The 21,257-nt window shown below is 37.4% G+C and overlaps 1 protein-coding gene across 2 annotated transcripts in view; it reads left to right on the forward strand.

Moving 5' to 3' along the window:
• LOC145269460 (uncharacterized) overlaps positions 1 to 21,257 on the forward strand; it is a 67,776-nt gene that overhangs the window by 32,955 nt on the left and 13,564 nt on the right. The window contains exons 4-5 of one of the 2 annotated variants that reach the window (XM_080125136.1): positions 6,319 to 6,474; positions 16,152 to 16,300. In XM_080125136.1, coding sequence (XP_079981262.1) covers positions 6,319 to 6,474; positions 16,152 to 16,300 — 305 coding nt within the window. Of the gene's footprint in view, positions 1 to 6,318; positions 6,475 to 15,875; positions 15,953 to 16,151; positions 16,301 to 21,257 lie in introns of those variants that run through there. The other variant, XM_080125137.1, reaches the window with a different exon arrangement.

Here is a 21,257-nt window from a genome sequence, read left to right on the forward strand (position 1 = left end):
GCGGCACTCACTCTAAACTCATTCCGAAAATTATGTAAACTGATCAAGTAATATCGTGTGCTTAATTGTCACATTCCAAAAAATCACGTACATTTATAAAGTTCTGCTGATTTCTTATATGTCACATTCCAAACAGCAGATAAATATTATCGGCAAATATTTATGTAAAATTTTTGCACTGTCCTCTGATTTCATGAACTCCTCTGTTACATCATGCAATTTCAGTTTGTGAATTTATAAAAATAAAATATTTTCCGGGAAAACTGCCGATTTTATGGGAGCTTCTGCGTTTAAACAGGGTCTTTATAACACTAGCAATCGGGTGGCTTTGTAGCATAGGCCGTTAGTCGGTTTGTAGAAGGTGGGTAAGCATGTTTAGGAGAGAGATATTCATCACCGATCTTGTATACTCTAGATATGCATGTTCGTATATCAGGATAAAAAAGAACAACATGATTAAAAAAAGGAAGACGTTAACGCTGAGTTACAATATATATTAATACAAAGAATATATTTTATTAAAAGAACAGGATGAAAAGAATAAGAGAGTGTGTTTTGTGTACACGTGTGTGTAGGTCTACACGCATGATCATGCATTTTTAACTTGAAATGTTTGTTGTATATATAAACAGGGAACGTTTCAATGTGTTCATTGTGACTGCGTGAGTATATAGTGTTTACAAAAGTCCGTTAATGTAGTTGAAGACATGTCTTCTTACCTTGAGAAGTAATGTACCTTCGTCTTAAGATAAAATGAAGGTATCGCCTGTCGAGGCGAACAAAATGTACGTCTGTCTATCTCTGCAGTTCGAGCAGGAAGAGGAAGAGAAATAGCTGAGTTCCAATCTATGGTTCCCTTCGGGTTGACCTTCACGAGAAACACTCGTCTATCTGAAACCACTATCAATAATTTCCTTCACTCTTTATCTGTGCCTAAACCCAAACGTAGATTCCATGAAAAAATCTTCTTTCTTAGAACTGTACGCCTGTGAAACTTTCTTCTGTTTGGCTGATTTCCAGATGGCTACAATTTGGTAGTCTTCAAGTCCAACGTAAACAAGTTCTTGATGATCCATCTCCTTAAGTAATCCAATTTACGAAATTTTCACTACTAACGATTATTACGATATTGCCTTATTGGCTGCTGTATACACACTAACCCTTCTCCTTGAGTAGCCTCCGGGCCTTGATAAGTGTTGATTCCTATGTAAAAAAAACAAACGAAAAAATACAAATTATTACTCTCAAAGTATTCCTATAATGAAATAATAAAACTCATCACAGTTTATAGCCGAAAACTCGACCGGTATTTTTATGTATAGCGTTGGGAGAAGAATAATAACCAGTCATACTGTCCACCTAATAAGTTAGAATACAGCTTGCTGAACTTGAAACATCCTAGCTTTAACCCGAGTACCCAGAAGTATCAGATAAAAAAATATGCCCGACAAAAAAACGAGAATATATGGAAATTGCTATAGACACGTTCTCTTATTTAAAACTAGCCTGTGTGCTTGGAGGTGTGTTGAGCAAAAAAAACAAGTCGTAGTTGGCAGGCAGGCTCGAACCCGTGAATGTGGAGAAAGGTGTAAAAGAAAATGGCAGTAGCGTGGGGGGGGGGAATAAATATTGCAACATTAAAAATTGATTATATAATGTTATAAATTGAATTTTAAAATATTTGAAGTTATACATTTATCATATTTTTTACTAGAATATCTTGTATTTTTTCTTTTCCAGTTTTAACAACTAGTCCTTTACTTTTCCATGTTTAAGCTTAACCATATTACTTTTTATGTTCGCATTTTTCTATTGTAATCCATTATTTTTCCAGGCTTCCAATAAATTCACTTGTTCTTTATTTAATTTCAGTCTTGTTTCCCCCCCCCCCATAAACACATATGTAATAATAATGTACGGCACTCGTCTGCTTTCAATAAAATCTCCCCAATTATCTCCCTTCAATGATTTCATTCTCTCTGCTTCACTTGTTACTTTTCTTTTCGCGATAGCAGTAAATTAGCAGCAACAGTAGTCGCTGAAGCGACGTGGTTGCTATGGAAGCCAGTCCTTTTCTTTTCCACGTTTAAGCTTGACCATATTCCTTTTCATGCTCGCATTTTTCTATTGTAATTTAATACACATAATATCTGCTTTCTATATCTGCCTGCATCGATGTTATGCATGTTTACATTGTTAATACGTATCAACTAAATAGGAATACATATATTTTTGATGTTACACCAGTATAGAGAACGTGTCTATCTATATAAAAGCCAAGTACGTCCAAGGATGGAATACTGTTGCCATATCTGGGCAGGAGCTGCTAAAAAAACAGCCTATCCTGCCTTGACAGAGTACAAAATAGACTTCGTGGCTTAGTGGGGGATGCCCTTTTCTCTACCCTGCAGCCTCTCTCCCACAGAAGAGACGTTGCGAGCCTGTCCTTGTTTTATCGTTATTTCCATGGCAGGTGCTCGTCTGAACTCAAATCTCTGGTCCCCCCTCGCCAATCTTTCACGAAAAACACCCGTCTAGCTGAATCCACTGAAAAATTTCCCCCACTCTTTATCTGTGCCTAAATCAAAACTTGAATTCCATGAACAAAGCTTCTTTCTTAGAACTGCACGCCTGTGGAATCCGTCTGCCTGCTTCCCTCCGGACTACAACTTGGATGTCTTCAAGTCCAATGTTAACAAATTCCTAATGAACCGCCCCCTTAATTAAACACTTCATACAATCTCCACACTAACGTAATGTACTTGCAATAACCCTTATCCCTGAGTTGCTTCCGGGCCGTGATAAGTGGTGATCACTGTGTAAAAAAACAAACTTAAATGACTTCATATCATTACCTAAAACTATATCAGTAGAAACTCGATATATTATCCCTATTACGGGCAAAAGGATGCTAAGTCTCTATTTTCGAAGTAAATATAAAATCCTACTATCATTTCGAATCATACTTTTTAATGTTATTTTGTTCTAATACTACAAATCTATTCCCAATTTTAAGGATATCCCTCTTTTAAATTAATACAAACTTAAATGTTTTGTACTTTCTACCTCAACGAAAATGGCTATCGGCCTTATTCTTTCGCCCACTAACTCATTCTATTTGGAATCAGATTTGCAGGGATACTTTCTAGGAAGTTGAGCAACGAGATGTTTGTTCACATTACACTTGAACTTCTGTATGTCAGTGCAGTCGCGGAAGCATGGGGCCGGGAGGGAATTCTAAAGTCTAGCAGATTGAGGAAAGAAGCTATTTGAGTAGAAAGCTTTGAAGCATCTAGAATTATTTACGTCATCAACAGTGAAAAGGTGAAATTTTAATACTTCTCGGGCCATTAATGTCGACGGAGCTCCACTATGCTGAGTTCGTCCGAGCAGTTTTTTTTTTTATTAAAGCACTTGAAAAACAGGCATAGGAATGCCACATTTTGGCGATGGACAGAAACCTCATTAAATAATATGAAAATAACCCCCTTTCAAGTACATGATATAAAAAACCTAGATACCTAAAAAAAAAAAGAAAAAACATGTGAACCTTATCTCATACCGGCTGTACTATTTTTTAAAAAATGCTCATAGTCCACTCAAGAATTCCGATGCTCCATGTGCTTTAGAGTAAACTTGTAACAATAGCTACTTATATTTTCTTTACCCTTTATCTCGACCAAGGACTGTGCCCTAATCAACTAAGTCTCCGACAGCATAGATACAACACTTTTTTTAGACATTGGTGCCCAATTACATGTATTTGGTAACTTTAATGTCAACCACAGTAATTGGATTAGTTTCTCACACATAGCTTTTCCATATCCCATTCTAAGACAATCACGTTCCCGCACCATCTCCCAGATCGACAGGATCAGTAAGTCTCACTTATAGACCTATTTCTGACGACAGTTGCCAGGAATTATGTAACAAATGCTCGTAGTCCCTTCGAGAATTCCGTTCATATTGTGAGAATCACGCTAAACTTTCGACTCGCAGCTTAAGAGACATTACTCAAAACGGCAAGGTACTGTACAAATGCTGATGCTTCATGTTGTAGTATCTTCTCTCTTCCTGCAGAACAGTTTGCAAACGAGGCTACTGAATCGTTCAAAGCAGCAATTGAAGCACATGTTCATATAAGAATGTTCTTTTGCAAACCACACTCTTCACAATGATTCACTTCTCATTGTGCCGCTGTCATCGCTGAAAGACATAATTCCGCAGATTTATCAGACATAAGTCTCATGCAATTAGACAAAAGGCTGTAGAAGCTTTAAATAATTGTAAGAGAGAAATAACCTTTGAATTTGCCTTTGCGGACAGAAGCCACACTCGATTAACCGAAAATCACCCCTTCCCTTGTTCGTGATTCTATAAAAAAAACTTCGAAGTCGAAGGCATGTGAACCTGACATTATTTTTGCTATACTTTAATACATATTCTGCTGAAGTTTCTCTGGTTCTCTCCAAACTCTTAAATAAATCCTTACGTAATCTTTCTTTCTTAACTGCTGGAAAATTTCTTCTATTGTACTAGTTCGTAGTGTAATTCAAATACTTGATGCTTCACTAGAATTATCAAGGGTATTTTTTATCATGTCGCCATAACTAGATAGGTTGCCTACCACGGCTTAGGAGAGGCCTATCTACCCTCGAGAGAAGGATAGACACCGTCAGTTCTACAACTTGGTATTTTACCTCGCGATACATACAGCGCTTCCTAAATGGTCACCCATCTGGTATTGGGCAGGCTCAGTGTTGCTTAACTTCGGTGATCTGGCGAGAACCCGTGTGTCAACGTGATTGTGAGACGCTCTATCGTAGACACGGCGGGAAAACGAAAGAGTAAATATCTAAAGACACTCTAGGGGAAGACCTCCAGTATATAGTGGAATGGGGTCGAAACTGGATGGTAACGTTACATGATGCCAAGACTAAGCTATTTTCATTTAATAATTGCAAGAAACCTTTCCAACCATTGATTAGTACTCCCTTCAAGCTGATAGGCTTAACATTCACAAACAGTATGAATTATAACACATAGAGTGATCTAATTGAAAGCGCTGCTGCGAGAAAGGTGGGCTCTCTCTACCGTGCTAAGGGGTTACTCACACCTGAAAGTGTTCTGTATCTTTACAAAGCATGTGGTATTGTCACAGCTGGGCTGGTGCATCTACCAGTAGCCTGTCGCTCTTAGATAAAGTTCAGAAAAGAGTCGTCAATCGAATAGGTTCCACACTGTCGGCCTAACTCCAATCACTGTCCCATCGCCTAAATGTGGCATTTCTGTGCCTGTTTTTCAAGTGCTTTAATAAAAAAAGGCTCGGACGAACTCAACATAGTGGAGCTCCGTCGACATTAATGGTCCGAGAAGTATTAAAATACCACCTTTTCACTGTTGATGATGTAAATAATTCGAGATGCTTCAAAGCTTTCTACTCAAAAATCTACTTTCCTCAAACTGCTAGACTTTAGAATTCCCTCCCCCGGGCTCTTGCTTCCGTGACTGCACTGACACGCAGAAGTTCAAGTGTAATGTGAAGAATCATCTCGGTGCCCAACTCCCTATGAAGTATCCCTGCAAATCTGATCCCAAATAGAATCCCCTATGAGTTAGTGGGTGAAAGAAAAATAGTGACAAATCTTTAAAAAAAAAGAGTAAGAATCGAACTGTATAGAATTGAATGTTCTAAACTGCCGAGCAAATCGCAGATTTACTCTTAAACCCAACGTTTTATGCACAAAACAAATTAGGCTGAGAAAGTATCGTGCTATTTAAAAAAAATAGTATTTTCAAGTAAAATCCAGGTTTTACTCTATCTTTCAAATAAATTGTTAGGTGAAAGTAGAGAATAGTTACAAAACACCTTTTTCTCTTCATGTTAAGAATGGTATGTACGACATAATCACGTTGCCACACCGGTTCCTGCTGGATCACCCAAGTTAAGCAAAGTTTAAACTGGTCAGTACTAAATGGGTGGCCATTTGGGACTTCTAGGTGCTGCATGTGCTCTCTGCTTATCTCGGCATTGTTTCCAGTCGTCCTGGTCTCCTCCTTGCCACTGGACTCAAACTACCGATTCAGGAGAGGTGTGGCTATGCAGAGAAAGTATCGTTCGATTTTTAAAAATAGTATTTTCAAGTAAGATTCACGTTTTACTGTATCTTTTTTTAATGAAATTGTAAGGTTAAAATACAGAATAGTTACAAAACACCCTTCTCTCTCCATGTTAAGAATGAGGTTCTAAATAATAACGTTATTATTTCGGCATAAGTACTTAATGTTAAAAGGTTTTAATTATGTTTTTATTTTCAGTAAAAGAAGTAGATTTTGTGTTTGTTGACCAAGGAGAAGTTATTGATGGGAAAAATGGAAAGAAGACGCCTGTCCAAACTCTTTTCCCCGGTGGTCCGGATTTGGTTCAAGCCGCTGTATATTCAAAGAAAACCAGCAAAGCTTATTTATTTAAAGGTAAATGTATTTCTAATTAGTATCACATCTTCCAGGTATGAATCAAAATGTGGTCTAATATTTATTGCTTGTACGTATTGAAATGAGTTTGAATTATAAATGGATGTACGAAAATATAGCTAAACATTTATTGATACTTTTTTTCATTTTCACACAAAACAAATGCCACTTTGATGTAGGGGTCTACTATCTGGGGCGTAAATTGCAAGGATGCTATGTAGGGAGTTGAGCAGCAAGATCTCTGTTTACATTACAATTGAACTTCAGCATAGTACAGTCAGGGAAACAGGGACCCGGACGGAAATTCCAAAGTCTTGCATTTTTGGAGAAGAAACTATTAGAGTAGAATATTTTCTGGCATCTGGGTATCTCTACTGTGTAGTGGTGGGATTTTGCTGTTGCCGGGTCTGTTAGGTGCTATTTACGACGAGGTGCTACAAGAACTTGTAATTCGTCGGAGCATCCACCATTAAAATACTTGTGAAACAGGCAGAGGGATGCAAGATTTCGTCGATGGGACAAAAGCTGAAGCCAGCTAACAGTTCGGGACCTATAAGGTTGGCGACTCTCTTTTGAATTCTGTCCATGAGCGAGAGACTAGTAGTAGATGCACAAGCCCAAATATGATAACAATTCTCCATGCATGAGAGAATGGTGGCCTTGTAGAGGTACAGGATACTTTCAGGCGTAAGTAACTTTCTAGCACGGTAGAGAGAGCTCACCTTGTTCGCAAAAGCCTTGGAAATTATCTCGATGTATTTGTTCCAACTCATGTTCTCTGTGAATGTATTGCCAGCGAGTTTGAATGAAGTACTTTTAGGTAATGTATTATTAGCCAAAGCTATTATTAATTGAGAAATTTTCCTGTAATTATTAATGTAATAAGCTTAGTCTTGACAACATTGAATGTTACCATCCATTTTTGTCCCAATTCTATTACGACTGGGGGGTCTTCGTTAAGGTTTCCGTCATTGCCTTAGATATGTGTTCATTCGTTTTCTCCTCGTGCCTGTTGCAGAGCGTAGTGTCTTCAGCAAATATACCCACCGCAAAGACAATTTTATTAGGGAGATCACTTTTTAATAACAGGACTAATATAGCTTCAAGGATCGACCCCTGAGGTACACCCGCTTTTATATCATATTCCTTTGAGGTACGACCATCGAGGAAAACCTAATTCGTCTCTCATTTAAGAAGGATTTGTGTTAAGTATTCTCTAGTAATACCGTATGATCTGATTTCGCTGCGAAGACCATCGTACCATACCGTGTCAAAAGCCTAGGATATATCTAGGGCTACTGCCCTACCTTCCCCTGCTTTATCCAGTGCGTGGCGTATACGTTCAGAGATTACAGTTAGGATATCTGCAGTACAAAAGACTTACTTGAATTCTTATTGTTGGTTGGACAGAAATTTAGCAACTGTAAGATGATGATATAGAGCTTAATAAATTATGAACTCAAATATTTAGACGAAAAGGAGGAGCCTAACAGTTTTCCAGGAGTTAATAAAGCCAGATTCGTTAGGGCATTTGTTGTAAAGTTTGGAGAGGACTGAAGTCACTTCAGCGGAACATTGTTAATAGTACAGCCGGGATGAGACAAGGTTCACATGTTTTTTTACGTATCTAGGTTTTTATGATATCATGTACTTGAGATGTGGTTATTTCCATATTATTTAATGAGGTTTCTGTCCGTAATAGTAAATCAGGAAGGGAGTAATTTGCTGAGTCTAATGTAGAGGGAAAAAAGTAACTTATATATATATATATATATATATATATATATATATATATATATATATATATATATATATATATATATAAGCAGGAAGAGCCGCCATTGCCCAGGATTGAATGATAATAAGCAAATGTTTCACACTCCGATATTTTTATTGTCATCGAAATTGGCGAGATCGCTGATTTTTCAATCAAAATCGATGATTGCCTGTTATAATTGGTGATCCATCGCGGTGCATCGAGAGGGAACTTCAAAGTGATTTAGTTCCCAATGCATTGTTGTTTACATTGCACTGTAAATAACCTAACGTTTGAACATATGCACAAAAAATATAGCTTCAGATGTATTGATTATAGGTATTTAAATACGTTTGAATTATAAACGTATGTACGAAAATATGGCTTTAGATTTATTAATTTGGCGTATTGAAAAACATTTGAATTATAAATGTATGTACGAAGATATGGCTTTAGATATATTAATTTGACGTATTGAAAAACATTTGAATTATAAATGTATGTACGAAGATATGGCTTCAGATGTATTAGTTGTACGTATTTAAATACGTTTGAATTATAAATGTATGTACGAAAATATGGCTTTAGATTTATTATTGTACGCATTAAAAACATTTCAGTTGTAAATGTATGTGCGAAAATGTGGCTAAAGATTTATTGATTGTATGTATATAAACAGTTTAAATTATAAATGTATGTAGGAAAATATGGATAAATATTTATTGATTGATAAAATTTTAGTCGAAAATATGGCTTTAGATATTTTTATTGTACGTATTGAATTACAAATGTACGAAAAATGGCTTCAGATGTATTGATTGTATGTATTCAAATAGGCTTAAATTATAAACCCATGTACGAAAATATGTCGTAAGATTTATTAATTATACGTATTGAAAAATATTTGAATTACAAATGTATGTAAGAAAAAAATGGCTTCAGATGTATTGATTATTGGTACGCTTGAATTATAAACGGATGTACGAAAATATGGCTTTAGATTTATTAATTTGACGTATTGAAAAACACTTGAATTATAAACATATGTACGAAAATATGGCTTTAGATTTATTAATTTGACGTATTGAAAAACATTTGAATTATAAACATATGTACGAAAATATGGCTTCAGATGTATTAGTTGTACGTATTTAAATACGTTTGAATTATAAATGTATGTACGAAAATATGGCTTATGATTTATTAATTGTACACATTGAAAAACATACGAAAATGTGGCTAAAAGTTTATTAATTGTATTTATATAAACAGTTTGAATTATTAATGCATGTACGAAAATATGGATAAAGATTTATTGATTGATAAAATTTTAGTCGAAAGTTACATAGAATACAAAAATGTGGTTTAATATTTATTGCTTACGCACATTGAAAGACGTTAGAATTATCAATGTATCTCCGAAAATATTGCTAAATAGTTATTGCTTGTACGTATTTAAATACGTTAGAATTATAATTGTATCTACCTTTTGTATAAATGAACAGCCGATTACACTTTCTTCTATGATACCCGTTGTCGGTCAATGTATGGCAGGTTTGTTTCCGCACTTTGTGACGTTTTTTTTTTATAAATAATATTACCAAGAATCCTTCATAAGTCTTGGTTTCGATTTCGATTATAGCTGAAGGAACACAAGTTTATACACACATACATACACACACACACATACACACACACACACACACACACACACACATATATATATATATATATATATATATATATATATATATATATATATATATATATATATCACCTGGAAATTCCATTTTCTTAATTTTCAAATTTTGCACCGATTTCCAAAACTCCATAATAAAGCTTCCTTACGGGTTCAAATAACCGAAGATCAAAAACCGACATAAAAGTTTGGTATGCAATTTTTGTGAAACAAATATATAAACGCACACATAAATATATATAGAAAGAGGTTTGTATTGACAAAGAGGTTTATATTTGTTTTGAAGCAAATATTTTTAATAGAGTATATTTGTTTTGTTTTTCAAGACAGTTTCTATTACACCTATAGTTGGGACCTTAACAGGTACTACCAGTCCGGGTCAGAGTAGACCAGGGAGCAATGGCAATTAAAGGGTGGTTCCATGCTCCCCAAAGCCCGCAAGCTGGGACCTCACCATCGAATTTAGTTTAAGGCCATATCCAGGACCTAATAATAGTGTTGGGACGATTCCAATATTTTCCTAGATTTCTATGTAGTCACCGATTCTTTTCTCTATTCCCGATTCCGATACAATTACCGATTCCGATTCTAAAATCGCATAAATAAAATAGAATTTCATTTTTTTTTCTTTGTTGAGGGTAACGGAGAATCCTGATCTACTTGATATTTTTACTTTTTAATTTGAAAACGTTAACGCTTTCTTTTATATATTCTATCCAATATTTTGATAAACTCCTCACGATATTTTCATTTATATATTTTAATTTTAGAAAAATACGTTGTTTGTTTTTTGTTGTGGTTTTAATGAAACCTTGGTTCTTGCTCCTTTAATTGAAAAAAAATTAGGGCTTCAATTACATGTTTCGAGGAGTTATAAGCTTGGAAAGACGGGGTGGAATTATTCACTATTTTTCACGAAATTTCTGACACACCTAGCAATGCACTTGCTGCAGCGTTCCAACAACTTCTGGAAAACCCCATGAAAGTGGTCTTGTTGTGGATGTCAATCTCCGTCACAGCCCCTTTTATCTCATCAACTGTCTCATAACGACTGTCTCTAAAGTTTCCCTTGAGCTTAAGGAATAAACAAAAATCACAAAGAGAAAGGTTTGGACTATAGCAATTGCGAGGAACTGTTTCTATGCCCATCTTAATTAAATAGTCTGATCTTCTCTGAGCACCCTTGGGATAAACATCACGCAAATCTTCTGCATTTTCAGTGATGTAATGGAATAACCTAACATCCGTTTATAGATAAAATGAACTATAGATATATTGACCCTCTCATGTGACTGAGGCGGAAGGAAAAAAGACAGAAAGAGAATAAGAAAATATGTTGAGTGATTCTTATGTGACATGTATTCCCTTGTAAATAAAACCCGTTGTCTTTCACCCATAACCCTGTGTTTCTTGCTGTATTCTTATTTAAAGTAAGGATATAACAAATGGCGACAGGATTCGAATTCACAAAAGGAAACTTAAGGCCAAAAACACATTGGATAACAAAGAGAAAAAATACTGCACAAAAAAATTCAATTACTGAAAAAAAAAAAACTAAGACACACACAAAAAGTAAGTTATATTTTTTAAATTCAGTCTGTTACGGTCCTACTGAAAAAAAAGAGAAATTGACATTTCACGAAGTATTGAAAATAACAATTTTGAAAGTTGTCTATTTCAAATTTCTTTTGTTTCCTGAGAAGAAAAAATACGACCGAAGGAACACTTATATGTTGTTGGGTTGGTGTCAATTTCATGTGCGTAACCCCTTTTGTTTTATTACTGTGTTTAAAAAAATTCTTCAACATGGAACAATTAGCCGAGTTTACAAAAACGATACACTTAGCACTGGCGGTTCAAGAAAGCCCGATGGAATTTTACAAAAAGAACAGTTAAAACAAAACGAAGTATTAAAAACAATATTAATGAAACAAGAAGAAAAAAAGGATTGTCGGTTAACTCTGGAAGGAATTGAAAATTCGCTGACAGAATTTTTATATGAACCAACTAATGGCTTAACGTTTCCAGCATATTATCGTAGATACGAAAATATTTTCTTCCAAACAATGTCAGGCCTGGTCGGATGAAGAAAAAAATATTTTACTGTTGCAAAAACTGGGTTCCCATGAAAATACCAAGCATACCAATTTTATACTCCCAAGGAAACCCGAAGATATTTCTTTTAAAGAGACTACAGAAATTTTATCAAACATTTTTGGGGAACAGGATAGTTTATTTTACTCTCGTTATAGGTGTTTAAATATTTTGAAACAAGATGATGAAGACTTTATCGCCTATGCTGGGAGAGTAAATGCCCAATGCGAATTATTTAAAAAAGGACATATTTAAATGCTTGATATTTGTGCAAGGGTTAACATCCTCGAAGGATAAAGATATTCGTTCTAGGATATTATCCATTATGAACCAAGACATAGAAATAACCTTACTCTTAACGACCAACTGAAACCACAAGGCAAATGCAATTCTTTGCCAACAAGATGGCGCTGTGTGCCACACGTCTCACAGATCACTGACACGAATTCATGACATGTTTTTTGGAAGATAGAACAATAAGCAAAGGTTTATGGCCACCACGTTCCCTGGACTTGTAATCATGCGATTTTTATCTTTGAGGGACTTTCAAACAGAAAAAAAGTCTATGCAAATAATCCCCAAAATCAAGACCAACTAAAGGAGAACATTACCGACGCTATCAGGAGAATCACCAGAGAAGATCTACAGGCAATATCTACAAACGTTTTTAAAAGTTCCCAGAAACGTATAAATGTCAACGGGAAGAAATTCCAGCATCTTTTACAACACTATAGCTTTTGTACCCCCCCGACATGAACACTCCCGACAAACCCGACAAGCAGCTAAATCCCACCCCTTCACAGTAGAGATCCTAGGTGTAAGAAAGCCTTCGACTCCAATAATTTTTTCCCCACATAACTGCTAGACTTTGGAACTCGCTTCCGGGATTCTACTTTCCCAACGGTACTGACATGCAGAAGTTCAAGTGTAATGTGAACAGACATCTTGCTGCTCAACTCCCTTCATAATATTCCTGCAACATGCCCCCGATAGTAGCCCTCTACTTCAAAGTGGCACTGTGCCTTGTTTGGAGTGAATATTTGAATAAAAAAATTTAAACAATGCTATTTAGTGATTTAAAAAATATAAGAGTATTCTTTTCCCCTAGTATATTTTCCGGGCTATTTTAAGTGGGTCAATAGTAGATGGTAATTGTTTTTTAGGATTCTGATAAAGATGCTTGAATTCTTATTTTGTAAAGCGTATCCTATTAGTGATAATGCCCAGATATTTATTCCTATAACATATTTATTCCTATAACATATTTATTCCTATAACATATTTATTCCTATAACATATTTATTCCTATAACTTGCTTTCTACTATACAGTGTTGCTTCTATACAGTGTTTTTTTTATAATCGTTTGTTTGTTCTTCTCAGTATTTTTCCCAATCGTCGCTTTCATTTCTCTATGCTGGATGGTGCCTTCTCCAAGAACTCCCAGGTATTTGTAGATTCATCTTTACCAAGTGTTCTCATCTCTACTTGCTTAGGCCTCTCTAAGCCTTCCCATGTTCCCAATTTTCACATTTTCATCTCCAGCAGTACAAACCATTCCATTCCGGATACCATTTGAATATCTTGTCGTGTTTATCAGCTTTGCCACTTTAATTCTGCAAATAGCTGTCATCCATATACATGAGGTGGTTTATTCTTTGTTCTCTGTCTGTAAGCTTGTATCCAATAAACATTTTCTTTTGTATGTGTTTCAGTGTAATCTTCACTATTATAAACAGCAGTTATAAGAGAGAGTCTCCATAGAAAATGCCTCTCTGTATTCTTATATCAGTCAGGTATTTCCTTGCAGCTTATCATCCGAGTCTACACGTTCAAAAATGTTTTCTTTAAAGTACAAATAATCGAGTCGGATAACATGTTTAGCTTTAAAGATACAGTTATCCATGCTTGAGGGATTCTGTTGTAGTCAATCTATGACATGGATCTGTTCTTTCTTCTTCTTCTTCTTCTTCTTCTTCTTATTATTATTATTACTATTATTATTATTATTATTATTAATAATAATAATAATAATAATAATAATAATAATAATAATAATAATAATAATAATAAGCTGATTATGTGAAACGTATGGACATAGAAAGGGCAGAGAAACTGACTAGGAAGAAAAGGCACGGAAATTATTCCAGGATATAGCAGAAGTGCATGATGAAAAACATGGCAAAAGCTCAGTTGAAGTTGGGTATCTGTCTAGGCTGTATCAAAAGAGGAAAGGCGGTGGGAGAGGATTGAAAAGTGTAAAAGATTGTGTTAGAACTGAGGAGATGTCGTTGAAGAGCATGTGGTTAGAAGTGAGGAGTGAATGCTTAAGGTTGTGGCCAATGAAGTGGAGGTATGTAACACCAAGGCTAATTAGCTGAAACGTATGGATAGAGAAAGGACAGAGGAACTGGCTAGGAAGAAAATGCATGGAAGGTTCTTCCAGGATATAGCAGAAGTGGCTCATGAAAGATCATGGCAATGGCTTAGAGCTGGATATCTGGTAAGAGTACTGAAGCTTTCGTTTGTGCAGCACAAGAGCATTAGGAACACGATTGTTCAAAAGAGTGGTTCTAGGAGAGGAAGTTGCTGCAGAATGCCGGATTTGTAGCAACGCCTCAGAGTCAATTGCACACCTTGCAGCAGGGTGTAGCGGATTGGTCCAGAGAGAGTACGGCAAAAGACATGATCGCATGGGACTCCGGATATATTGGGAAGTCTGTAAGAAGATTGGGCGTGAAATGTGCTAGAAAGTGGTTTAAGGGAGGGGGGTGCTTAATGAAATGAGACCAAGCCAGGATGGCAATGTAAAGTTATGCTGGGACAAAAGTGTCATAACGATTAAGCAATTGAAAAATAATCGTCCGGATTTGGTCGTCATTGACAAAGTGTAAAAAAACTGGCAGATTATAGACTTCTCAGTACCCTGGGAGAGAAATGTGAGAGAGGCGGAGAACAAGAAGTGGAGAAATTACGCTCCATTGGCCTTGGAGATAAGGCTTACACACGAGGTTAAAACAGAAATAATCCCTGTCGTAGTTGATATACTAGAAGTAATATCAAGTCGTCTGGAAGGGCAATTGAAAAAAAACTACGAATCCTCGATATTTTAAGCGGCCTTCAGACCTCTGTTATTGTAGATACCACCAACATCCTTAGGAAAACCCTTGATCTTTGAAGCTCCTGGTTTGGGGCCGGGATTTACAGAAATTCTCTGGAAATTAATCTCATCTCTTTTCAAGAGACGTTGATAAACGAAATCAGAATTATTATTATTATTATTATTATTATTATTATTATTGTTGTTGTTGTTGCTATTGTTGTTGTTGTTGTTGTTGTTGTTGTTGTTTTTGTTGTTGTTGTTGTTGCTATTGTTGTTGTTGTTATTGTTGTTGTTTTTGTTGTTGTTGTTGGCTCACGCAGGTCATTAAAGATCTCTCCTTGAAAACAGCCTATGGCGTTCCCTGGAAGCTGAGTGACAACAAGTTTCCCCAGATTTCCAGAACTTTCCACCTCTTTTGATAACATATACAAATGAATTTGCGTTATCGCAACAGTCGCTTCCCATCGATTTCTCGCTGGTAGTGGCTATTGGTCTCCACTGGAATTTAAGTGGCAATAAGCCTTCCCAAGGCCCCAGTTCTTTTCTCACTAGTCCAGCGAAGTCTGGTCGGTGCTCTCTTCTCTGTCTTTCCATCCTCCTTGACCCATCTCAGCTATTTGGTAGCATTCTTTGGAGGGCGGTGATGCGGAGGAGGGCGGATAAAGAACTTATAGATATGCAGCGTTTATGTTCTATTATTATTATTATTATTATTATTATTATTATTATTATTATTATTATTATTATTCAGATGAAAAGGTATGGGCGTTTTCGGCAAATTCTACATGGCCATTCAGGTTGTCTGAAAATTAACGCTTCTTCGTGTTTTGCCTCTGAAGCAGTTTGTCTGGTCCGCTTATGTTGTTCATGTGTATTTCTCTCCGAATTCAAGAGTTTTTCTTAATATTTCAGTTGCTTTATTTATTTACTTTTTCTTCTTCTTCTTCTTCTTCTTCTTCTTCTTCTTCTTCTTCTTCTTCTTATTATTATTATTATTATTATTATTATTATTATTATTATTATTCAGATGAAAAGGTATGGGTGTATACGGTAAATTCCGCATGGAAGTTCAGTTTGTCTGAAAATTCTCCAAAAGTTACCTCGAACAAAAAGAGCCACACTCCCGACTGCGCCCTTCAGTTTTTCGCTGGCGGTGAACGCGTTTATCTTTACAAGGTTTGTACAATTTTATATACACGCACACACACACACACACACACACACACACACACATATATATATATATATATATATATATATATATATATATATATATACATACATATATATATATATATATATATATATATATATATGTAAGCGAGATAAGGCACAGATTAAAATCCGATGAAAAATCCTGATATTATTAGAGGTAATACTTTCAGGGTGATCCTAGCCCAAAAGGAAAAGCTCAGTATTTAAGAATAGAGCAATATATGAGTTTAGTGGTTAAATTTAAATTCTGAAAATCAAAATATAGACACATATATTCGATTTAAGAATTTATTGTTTGACGAAAGGAATACATAGAAGGAGTTATATTAATTTCCTTAATGCATGGATTTTCAATAATGGCAATATCAGCAGAGGAATTGAAATGCGGTTAGCAAAATGTTCAGCTGTGGAAAGGCACGTATTTTGCTTTTCAGCACAAATATTGAAAATAGTATTTTGGGTGGTGAATGATAGTAAAATATGAAAATAATTATTGGAAGAGGAAATGTGCTGAAAAGCAAAATACGTGCTTTTTAACAGCTGAACATTTTGCTAACCGTATACCCGCAGGCTTAGAACTAAGACGTGCACGGGCTTGGAGTCTATATTCGTAACACCCTCCCTCTAACTAGAGAAACAAAACTAGAATCAGACGACTAGGCCTTTATGTGCTTCAGACTTAACATGCAACATAATATTAGCTACTTGTATTTTCTCTACCGCTCCCACGACCCAGGACTGTACCCTAATAAACAAAGTCTCTGATAGCATGGATATAGCACTCTCCATCGATACTATCTCACAAGTAGATGCATTTGGTGACTTCAATATCCATCACAGTAAAGGACTTGGATTCTCTACTTACACAGACACAGCTGGTAGCATAACACATAGCTTCACTATATCTCATTCCTCAGACGTTTACATTTACGACACGTTTCTCAAACCAACAAGATCAACATGCCTCACTTCTAGATCTATTTCTGACCACAGTTCCTGATGATTGTGTAACGAATGCCCACAGCCCACTCGGGAATGCTGACCACGCTGTGATAATGCTAGAAATCGCCCTAAATTCTGGACCCAAAACTGAAGAACCATTGCTCTAAACAACGAGATATTGCAAAAAGACTGACTGGGAAGCCATCAAAGATCTCGTCAGAGATGCCCCATAGGGAAATATTTTTTCTCTTCCAGCTGAACAGTGCGCAAAGGAGACCACTGAATGGGTCAAAAGTGCAACTGAAGCACATGTTCCCTCGCGGAAATTTTATAGCAAGCCCCACTCTCCCCAATGGTTTACTTGTACTTGCGCAACTGCCATTGCGCAAAGGCAGCATGCGTACCGCGGATTTAACCGACATAAATCCAGTTTAAACAGACAGAAGTAAGTGTAAGAAAGAAAGCACCAGAAAACGCATCGAAGCACAGAAATTAGGAACCTGCGATTTTTGGAAAAAAAGAAAGAGAGAGATAAGAAAGAGAGAGGATAAGAAAGAGAGAGGATAAGAAAGAGAGAGGATAAGAAAGAGAGAGGGTAAGAAAGAGAGAGATAAGAAAGAGAGAGATAAGAAAGAGAGAGGGTAAGAAAGAGAGAGATAAGAAAGAGAGAGATAAGAAAAAGAGAGATAAGAAAGAGAGAGGATAAGAAAGAGAGAGGATAAGAAAGAGAGAGGATAAGAAAGAGAGAGAGGGTAAGAAAGAGAGAGATAAGAAAGAGAGAGGATAAGAAAGAGAGAGGATAAGAAAGAGAGAGGATAAGAAAGAGAGAGGGTAAGAAAGAGAGAGATAAGAAAGAGAGAGATAAGAAAGAGAGAGGGTAAGAAAGAGAGAGATAAGAAAGAGAGAGATAAGAAAGAGAGAGGATAAGAAAGAGAGAGGATAAGAAAGAGAGAGATAAGAAAGAGAGAGATAAGAAAGAGAGAGATAAGAAAGAGAGAGGGTAAGAAAGAGAGAGATAAGAAAGAGAGAGATAAGAAAGAGAGAGGATAAGAAAGAGAGAGGATAAGAAAGAGAGAGATAAGAAAGAGAGAGATAAGAAAGAGAGAGATAAGAAAGAGAGAGGATAAGAAAGAGAGAGATAAGAAAGAGTGTAGTAAATAATGGGCAGTCAACGATTTCGCCACTATAAAACAACCAGGAGATTGTTTGCACGGCAACCGTGAAGGATAATCTGCTTGTAAGTCGGTTTGCCTCGAACTCCACATTGGACCCGGCAAACCACTCCCTCCCTGACTTTCTTTTGCGGACTGACACAACACTAGATCATCAGAAAATCATCCCTTCTCAGGTGTCATGAATTCGTTTGGTGATTTTCCTGATAGCATTGGTAATGTTCTCATTTAGTTGGTCTAGATTGTGGGGCTTATTTGCATAACCACTTTGTTTTAAAGTCCCTAAAAGATTGAATCACATGAGGACAAGTCCGGGGAACGTGGTGGCCGTTACCCTTTGCTTATTGTTCTCTCATTGATGTCCTGAACTCGTGTCAGTGATCTGGGAGACGTGTGGTATATAGCGCCATCTTGTTGAAAAAAGAATTGGATTTTGTCCAGTGTCAGATGGTCACTAAAAGAAAAATTAGATAGATCGGGCTACTTTTAAGTGGGCCAACCTTTATATGAAAGGAGAAAGACGGACGAGATTACGCTGCTTACAAAGTCTATCCGTAGGTTTAATTAAAGAAAAATACTTTGTGACCGATGGTAACACAATCTTATGAATTGACAGCCGATAGAAGGCGTAACGTTAAACAGACTGCCTGCTACAAACAAAGAGGAGAGACACCACAAAAAATAACTCAGCTGAATATCCAACAATTATGGTGTTCCTATTTACAATGCCTCCCCACGGGACAGAGTTAGACACCAGGGTCGTTTTTTAACGTGGAGAAAAGGAACAAAAATAAAAATTGTCTCAGTCGTGAAGGATTTCTCCCCCACTGACAGAGAACAAGAAATGGAAGTGCAACATCTGAAGAACAGATACTACACTTTGAGGTATTTATTTGCTCCTCCACTGAGAAAATTAGGCACAAGGCCGATTTTTAATGTGAGGAGTGATGGGGAAATTGGGACCAACTCCCCGGGGAGTAGGGGAGCTGGATAGTGACAATTGGTATGAAGGGTTTCCCCTACATTGACCAAGGTCTTATATGTGGGGGTAACCCCACATATAGTCTTTGCTTGCAGTATCTGCTGGAACAGATGGTATTTATTTGCTCCCCCACCGAGCAAATTAGGCACAAGGCCGATTTTTAAAGTGAGGAGTGAAGGGGAAATGGGGACCAACTCCCCGGGGAGTAGGGGAGCTGGATAGTGACAATTGGTATGAAGGGTTGCCCCTTCATTGACCAAGGTCTTATATGTGGGGTCGCCCCCACATATGGTCCTTGCTTGCAGCATCTGCCGGAACAGATGGTATTTATTTGCTCCCCCACCGAGCAAATTAGGCACAAGGCCGATTTTTAATGTGAGGAGTGAAGGGAGGGGGAAGGGGAAAAGGGGACCATCTCCCGAGAGGTTGGAAATGGGAGCTGGTTAAAGGTCAGGCATGTGGGGTTGTCCCCACATCTGGTCTTTGCTAGTCATAGCTGGTCTTTGCTAGTCATAGCTTGCAGTATCTGCCGGAACAGATGGTATTTATTTGCTCCCCCACCGAGCAAATTAGGCACAAGGCCGATTTTTAATGTGAGGACTGAAGGGGAAATGGGGAACCACTCCCCGGGGAGTAGGGGAGCTGGATAATGACAATTGGTATGAAGGGTTACCCCTACATTGACGAAGGTCTTATATGTGGGGTCGCCCCCACATATGGTCTTTGCTTGCAGTATCTGCCGGAACAGATGGTATTTATTTGCTCCCCCACCGAGCAAATTAGGCACAAGGCCAATTTTTAATGTGAGGAGTGAAGGGAGGGGGAAGGGAAAAAGGGGACCAGCTCCCGAGAGGTGGGAAATGGGAGCTGGTTAAAGGTCAGGCATGTGGGGTTGCCCCCACATCTGGTCTTTGCTAGTCATAGCTAGTCATAGCTAGTCATAGCTTGCAGTATCTGCCGGAACAGATGGTGTTTATTTGCTCCCCCACTGAGCAAATTAGGCACAAGGCCGTTTTTAATGTGAGGTAAAAACCAGCTCCCCTAAAAGGGGTCACTCTGGTTACCAAAAATAATAATTGTCCCAGTATAGAGGGTTTCCCCTCCATTGACTGGTACAAATTATCTTAAGTGCAGCATCTGCCGGAACAGATGGTATTTATTTGCTCCCCCACTGAGCAAATTAGGCACAAGGCCGTTTTTAATGTGAGGTAAAAACCAGCTCCCCTAAAAGTAGGCAAAAAGGGGGCACTCTGGTTACCAAAAATTATAATTGTCCCAGTATAGAGGGTTTCCCCTCCATTGACTGGTACAAATTATCTTAAGTGCAGCATCTGCCGGAACAGATGGTATTTATTTGCTCCCCCACTGAGCAAATTAGGCACAAGGCCGTTTTTAATGTGAGGTAAAATCAGCTCCCCTAAAAGGGGTCACTCTGGTTACCAAAAATAATAATTGTCCCAGTATAGAGGGTTGATATTTATTTGCTGCCCACCTCAGCAAAATGTGGCACAAGGCCGGAAAGTGGGAACCCCGCAGGCTCCCCTAAAGGAGGGGCACTCCTGCAATTTTAAAAATTGCCTGAGTAACCCCGTCGGCATTCCCCGGTCAGGGCGCCTCAGGCAGCAAGCAATAAACTTGCCCCACCGGAAAGCCCGGTGGCAAGGCCTGGGAGGGTGGACCTCCTAGGTATTACCCAGGCGATTGTCCCAGTATAGAGGGTTTCCCCTCCATTGACTGGTACAAATTATCTTAAGTGCAGCATCTGCCGGAACAGATGGTATTTATTTGCTCCCCCACTGAGCAAATTAGGCACAAGGCCGTT

Source organism: Euprymna scolopes, chromosome 45 (genome assembly GCF_053919585.1).
Source record: "Euprymna scolopes isolate OS-2025 chromosome 45, ASM5391958v1, whole genome shotgun sequence".
NCBI classification, from domain to species: domain Eukaryota; kingdom Metazoa; phylum Mollusca; class Cephalopoda; order Sepiida; family Sepiolidae; genus Euprymna; species Euprymna scolopes.